Source organism: Sander vitreus, chromosome 7 (assembly GCF_031162955.1).
Source record: "Sander vitreus isolate 19-12246 chromosome 7, sanVit1, whole genome shotgun sequence".
Lineage (NCBI taxonomy): Eukaryota > Metazoa > Chordata > Actinopteri > Perciformes > Percidae > Sander > Sander vitreus.
In genome coordinates, this window is record NC_135861.1 from 16,405,006 (window position 1) to 16,412,282 (window position 7,277).

A 7,277-nucleotide genomic window follows, 5' to 3' on the forward strand; every position below is an offset into this window, starting at 1 on the left:
AGGATGTATGTAGGATACAACTACTGTATTTTCAAATTGACAACATAATCTTCAATATGACAGAGGAGAAACTGTTGAATGTTTTCCCAAAAGCTGAACACCACACCAAATGTGAGGATTGATTTAATGATAAAGCAGTACATGATTAGAGTGCAAGCTGAGAGCACACATATTGTGTACTCTGTCACCCCCTATTGTCAATCAACAAAAGCAGTGACTCTTGCAGCAAACATGCAGAGGAATGAAAAAAAAAATCTTATTTTTATATATTTTGGGGGGAATCTTTTTAATTTCACATCAAGCCGAATGTATAGACATGAGTGGTGCAATACTCCAGTTAGGCTGGAGATAAATATAAATACAAAACATGGATACCAGTGATATGAAATTATACTAAAACAAAAACACTTTAACGATAAAACAATCCATAAATATAAACTTCAGTAGTTCACATTGTGAGGTAACGTGAGTCAGTGTGTTGTAATAAACTTTCCCCAACAGACATCTTCAGGAATAGGACACGAGAGGGAATTCACTGACATAATGATACACATGAGGGCCCTTGAAAGCCATACGGCATCCTGATTCTGTCACACTTAACCCCATTATTAGCAGCTTTACTGATTTAGGACATTCTCCAGTGGCAGAGAATTAATGACACTGAGGATTGCTTTAAAGCTCTGTCATATGCCCCATTCTCCATTTCTCTCTTTGCATGGGAAAGTATGTTGAAACACTACTGTGAAATACAGGACAAAAATGTGGCCTTGTGCCTACCTCACTGAACAGTTTTCCGATCAGTTTCCACATGTACATTCAAGATAAAAGATTTTAGATTTTTTTTTTTACAAACAACTAATACCTGGTAGACGATATACCCGCCAAAATGGATTGTTATACGTTACAATCTGTTATTGTTTCACAAGCTGTGAATTTACAGTAACACATTCACCCACACAAGGAGAGAAACAAATATAGGCACATATTGGGGCTCTTTAAAGGTAGCAACAGAAGCTTTAAAAATTACAAAGCCTAAAAATGTACAATCCTTTAATAATATATTAGTGCAAATTATGCTAAATATGTCCAGGTTACTATGTACAGCAACGAGGGACAAATAAATGACAATAATAACCATAAATAAATTATGAGTGGTGTAATAGGAATCAGCAATGTTTGACAATAGCATAGGTAGGGCATTATTTCTACCCAAATAGCTAAATTGACCATTCACATACATAAAGTTTACCTGTTCTGAGATAACTTTATAAATTATGCTACAAGAAAAACAACTTATTATACCAAATTAGCAAGAAGCTAACAAACAAATTATCATGAGGAAGCTTAAAAGCTATTAAGTCTGACTTTTGAGAAATATGGTTCTTACTTTATCAACACATTCAAAATCTGTTGCATTGCAAATTGCTGAAATAATTGAGATGATTTCTAGCCGTTAACAGTGGGCAAACATGCAGTTTTTTCACAACTCCGTTTTAGCCTAAAATGTTACATATAACAAATAAAAAACATCTGCTGTTAGATCAGTGGGTTTACATTTTAAGGAAATACTTATTCAGGGGGTGCAGTGCACAGCAATGACAAAGAGGTTAGTAATAGTGCAGCTGGTGACAGTGTAATAGCGCTGAGCCCAGGGAAATTACCTACTCTAAACCGGCTTTAAGGTCAACTGTAGGGTTTAACTAAGCATCTTGTGGCGGTCAAAAACTGTCTTGCGCTGTTCCTGGACCTGCTTTTTCCAGCGCTGCTGTGCTCCCTCAACCCGCTCCAGCACTGTGTTTCCTTTGGCCTGAGCACTGTCCACCGGAGGACGCATCTCCTGAACATACAGACACAAAAACAAATACAAAAACAAATCAAGGATTTCACATTCAACTAAAATGTAATCATGTGTTGATCACAAGTGATATTTGTTTGAATGGTTACCTCAGAGTCCTCCTCGTTGTGCAGTGGCTGGGTGTAAGCGTCATGTTTGCGAATAAGAGGATCAACCAGCAGCAGGAACAGCATGTAGAGCAGCAGTGCACCCACGACAGACAGGTAAATGATGATAGTAACCTGGGACAGACAGAATGGAAAACATTTAGAAATACTAACGTAATTTGAAAATGCCACGCTGGCATCAACCCCTAACAACGTTGCTTCCTGCTTGTCTTGAACAGAACCTTGCAATGAAATCTTATCTGTATTAGTTATTAATTATTGTGACAACCATGTTGGGTGCAATACGATTTCAGTTTTAGGTAATAAAAATCCTTTAACTCTTCTTACTATGTGCCAGTAGAAGCAGATGTTAAAATCGGCTCTCTGTAAACAGACACTATTGCACGCTTCTCTTACAATTTATTTTTGTTTTGATTAAAAGGGATATTTCACCGCTGGAAAGCTGAATATATCTTTAAATTGGGTCACTTATGTAGTATAAATGTGAAAACATTTTTTTAAATTGGTGCCTTCTAGGCCGAGAAAAGCCAGGAAATGTGTTTTTGGCTCATGTGGATGAAAGACACCAAATCCCAGAATGCACTTGCTTCGCTGCTCTGAGTCGACTCCCAAGCCACGCCTAACGTTTACAGACAGAGAGAGAGAGACGGTCAACTCAATTCAACCGTGTTTTATCATTTATGGTCATTTCAACCATATACACGAAACAACGTTTCACCGTGGCTCAAGTGGTTACAAAATTCAAATATATAAAAACAACATTATATAAAAAACGACATACAAAACACATCATATGCTCCGTAAAGTTCAGCTAACACATACTAGCATTAGCGCTTGGTAGGCTGTAAACAGAGTATAAACACAGCCGTAAATTTCCGTGGAATGTAGAATGGTCTCATCTAACAGTCACAAACTCCACCAGCGGTTAGCAGTTAGTTGGATACAAGCACCCCATTTCTGCAACAGTCCGTGTTAAAAAAGCCCACCTCCACTAGCCAGTCTTACCCGGTGACAGAGCAGCACTGTTGTTCAGCCATGTTTCCACAACAACAAAAACACAGCAGTCTCTGAACTCGAGTTGGGAGTTTCGTTGAAGTTGGATGTAGTCCAGTTTGTTGTCCAAAGAGACACTTGCAAGCAGGATTGATGGGACAGTATGGCAGGCTAGCGTTAGCTTTCCACCTAGCTCATACTCCTGCACATGAGCTAGCAGTATGAGCTAGGGACATCCTCCCCGTTTCACCGCTGAGGATACCCCCTTACCGGTTAGCGGCATCAAGCAACACTGCAGGCTGAGGTGCTGGTCTCCGTAGCAGGTGAAGCCTGGCACAGGTGGCCGGCTTGCGTTAGCTTTCCACCTAGCTCCAACTCCTACCCTCGTCCCGCTTTTCGCACACTGCTGAGGATGTCCCCTTAGTGGCTAGCAATGTATCCCGGTGGTACATGTGTGCGGTAGTTTGAATGCACAGAATTGTTGTTCTAAAATTTCCTTCAGGATGAATAAATATTAGAACAACAGACTGTTTCTGCTGAGAAGCTAAGCGATGATTCAAGAAGGCTGACACTCGTTTTTACCTCAGCAATCTCTGGAAAAAGACGACAGTCCAACCCCCTATGGGCTATGCAGAAGTACTGGCTGTAGTCCTTTGCCTCTGGGCAAAATTCTTCCGATGACGCAAAAATCGTCGTTTTTCGTCATCGGAAGAAATTTTTCCAGACCCACAATACAGAGATCTCTCCTCTCAGGGGGACATGAGGGAGGGAAGCACGATCATTCAAAAATACTACAGTGTTTCTACTGATACAAAGCTTAATGCTAAATCTGTGAAGTATCCCTTTAAGCAGACACACTAAAGATACTTTATGTTTTAAATGACCTGTGTTAAATGACCTGTGTTAAGTGACACATAATACTCTTTGTTTTATTTGCATTCTGTACATTTGCACTCTTTCCTACTTTGTACTGCAGCTGCACAACAATTTCCCTCGGGATAAGTAAAGTACTATCTTATCTTAATCACACCAACCCTGTTGAACCCCAAAAGTCAGAGTTAAAACCCCCAAAGAAAGCTGGTGGTACCTTGATGGTGTTGCTACTTCTTTCCTCGTACTTGCACTCGCACAACAGGCAGTAAGCTTCCACATCATGGCCGGGCACCGGCATGGGCTCCACTACATGGAGGCAGTTACTGTAATACAGTAACTGTGTCAGGATGGATGGGAAATTCTTAATCATGTCTCTCTACTGGACAAAAACAAGATTAAAGAAAATCTAAAAAACTTTTCTTACCAATCCTTCTGGGACACATTTCTGTTATATATGTGGCCAGTGATGTTTCTGTATGGCGGGCAGATGCACTTGCAGCGAACATCCTCAAAGTTCTGTAATTGTCAAGAAAATTGGGTTTAAGTGGCCTCAAACTTAGTCAACTGCTTACTTGAATGTCATAGCTCACCTATCTGTTTACCCCACAGCACTAGCCCTTTCTTTCCCTTGTTAACAAAACTGAGTTGTACAAACAATTTGGCATGTAAACAAAGTTCCAGTTATTCCAGCTTGAAAGGCACAACGATTCTGAATTGCCACATTACATTAGATTAGAGAAGCACCTAGCAAAGTCAAAAGATATCCTTTAAGATGTTTCATAGGTGTTGTCCAACCAATACTTTACAGAAGCGTAAATACTTGAATGCAAGCTTTACTATTAGCAGGAAACTCAGAGAAAGGGTGCTGCATTTGTTTTGGTCTTGCCTGCATCCAAAACTGTGTCAAGTGTCATAATTTACTGCTGATATTATCGACCCTCAATTTACATTACTGACAAAAGTATTATTTGGATACACCAGGAATTCTTGCTCTCAATTCAACTCAGTTATCTACTCTGACCAAACTTCATATTGATGAATAAAAATGTACAAGAAGCTACATTTTTCAATGTCAAACAACACATTTCATATATAGCTGAATGACCCAACAAAAAGCTGATAAAACGTATGCCCTATCACTTGTGAGCTTTACGTACCTATACAGTACTCTAATTATACTGTTGGTTACTTGCTTTCTACTGGTTACATCTGTCTCAATTTAGTTCAATAATGAGAAAAAAGACAACAGAAAAACACACATTTAAGGTTACTGAGGACCTTTAAATAAACAAAATAGCAAATAGTATACGATTAATATATTACACAATGAAGACAGGTAAAGTGACAGAACAAAAATAATATTATATTTACTACCAAAGGGGAAGGGGACATATTGGTCAACAATCAATTTATGAATGTCACTATTGAGAGTTTATGAAAGTACGCATCAGGTGTGGAGCTGCATGCTTTACCTTTGCCTGTACAAAAGCAACAGCATCCAGCAACAAGAAGGTCAATATTGCAGGTACAACAAAGGTCCAGGATCCTTGCCTGCCAGACGACATTTTCCCACGAGCAACACGATTTGCACGACGGGTGCAGAATCACCAGCAGCGCTCTGTCAAAACAGATATGACGTTAGCAGTTAGCCAGTTAGCTAGAACAACGGCGACATAAAGGACTGTACTGCGGTAACACTGAAGCTAAAGACAACCTTATGATGGAACAAAACTACCAACACCGGTAACTTACGTTGTAAAAGTAGCTAGAGTGTTTGTTGTAGCTATGCATTTAGGGTGAAGCTACGCACTAACGTTGGCTGTATTTAGGAAAGCTCGCCTTATTAAATATTGGGCTTTCTTCCGGGTTGTCGTCATAACGTTACGTGAGGCAAGATGAAACATGCAGCGACACTCCCACCTACTGGACATTTAGCACTTACTACTTTTTACTTCTACTCCACTACTTCCAGAATTGATTATTGTAGGTTTGACTCCGAGTTAGTTACACGTTTCTTTACAGACATATAGTTTATATTTGAATCTACTGTACCATGTTTCATGTTATACTGCTGCTATACTATATTATGTTATGCTATATTATATTACTATATTATTATAGTGTTATACTACTATTACATTGCACCTTATACTATATCTTATACTCCATACTATACTGTACTTAATCATTCTATTATGTTAATATGTTATACTGTCTTCGCACATCATATACTATACTGTTTACATATATACTAGACTCAATGTTAATCATACCATGTCACTTTACCTCGTAACTTGTCACTTTAACTTCTCACTTACCTCGTAAGTTTGTCTTTAATTACTCTTGAATAGTTTCAACCTTTATACTAATTGTATATACCTCTTATTTGATTTATTCTTGTTTTGTTACTTCTCTATATATTTGTACTAATTACTGTCTTTGTGCTGCTGCTGCACCTGAATTTCCTATCTTTTTTTTTTTTTTTTAAATCTTAGTTAGGCCATGTAACAGCTATAGTTACAAGTTTCTTTGTACATTGCCTTTACTGTTTTTCTCTTCCTCACGCAGAAACACACCTCACCTTTATTTTAGAGTCTCTGGAGTAGCAATCATCTGTATAATGTTCATTTATGATAGCATAACATGATATTCAGATAATATTCTGTATTTTTTTTAAAACACATGGCCAGGGCATTTGTGACTCATCAGAATATTTTCCCATATCTTTCAGTCAACATTGTTTATGTCAAATCTGTCTCCATGGTGGAATTTGAAATGTAAGCCCCAGTTTCTTGACCCAATCAATACCTCTATTTTCTGGTAATCCTGCTTTCACATCTCTCTGTATAGTAAGATACTCATGCCTTTAATAAACCATAGAAATCAATGGCTAACAAATTCAGCCTGAACCACTTAAGCTTGTGGTCACAGAGATCAATTGAGACCAGGGTAATTTCTCTAATGAGCTATGATATCAGTGTGAACAGCACAACCCCATCCTCTGTGTAACCTCAATCATGCATGATGTGACCCTTGATTCAACCATTTAAAACAACTGCAATGCTGCTAACAACTTGTTTACTGTGTGTAAATATAGAATGGAGTTATTGGAATTCTAAGTTTATTTATATACAGTTTGGGTTATTAAGATGTTTGTTGGTGGAAACAAACTGTTACTGAAACTCTGTTGAGTAAAGCAGGCTATTTGTATGAGTAAACAGTGGCATACATTAGTGCGTATGAGTGATGGGAGACTACGTAAGAAGCTACTCATATGAAACGCAAACACAAGCGGTCTTTGGCCGGAGTATATCCATAATTCACATCAGAAAACAGGGTTTGAATCAGTGTGAACCTTGAAAGAAAATGTCAATATTGGCATGACTGTTTTTTAATGGTATACTGTAAAAGAAAAATTCATGCCAAGCTCAGGTGAAGGATTTTGCTGT

General features: G+C 38.3%; 1 protein-coding gene across 1 annotated transcript; it reads right to left on the reverse strand.

Moving 5' to 3' along the window:
- Positions 1-107: 107 nt before the first annotated feature.
- tmem9 (transmembrane protein 9) lies at positions 108-5,705 on the reverse strand. Its single transcript, XM_078254972.1, has 6 exons — positions 5,581-5,705; positions 5,301-5,446; positions 4,253-4,344; positions 4,043-4,151; positions 1,945-2,076; positions 108-1,837 (listed from the first exon to the last, which is right to left on the reverse strand). The coding sequence occupies exons 2-6, from the start codon at positions 5,391-5,393 to the stop codon at positions 1,697-1,699; spliced, it is 567 nt and encodes a 188-aa protein (XP_078111098.1). The 5' UTR covers positions 5,394-5,446; positions 5,581-5,705; the 3' UTR covers positions 108-1,696.
- Between the last annotated feature and the right edge of the window lie 1,572 nt (positions 5,706-7,277).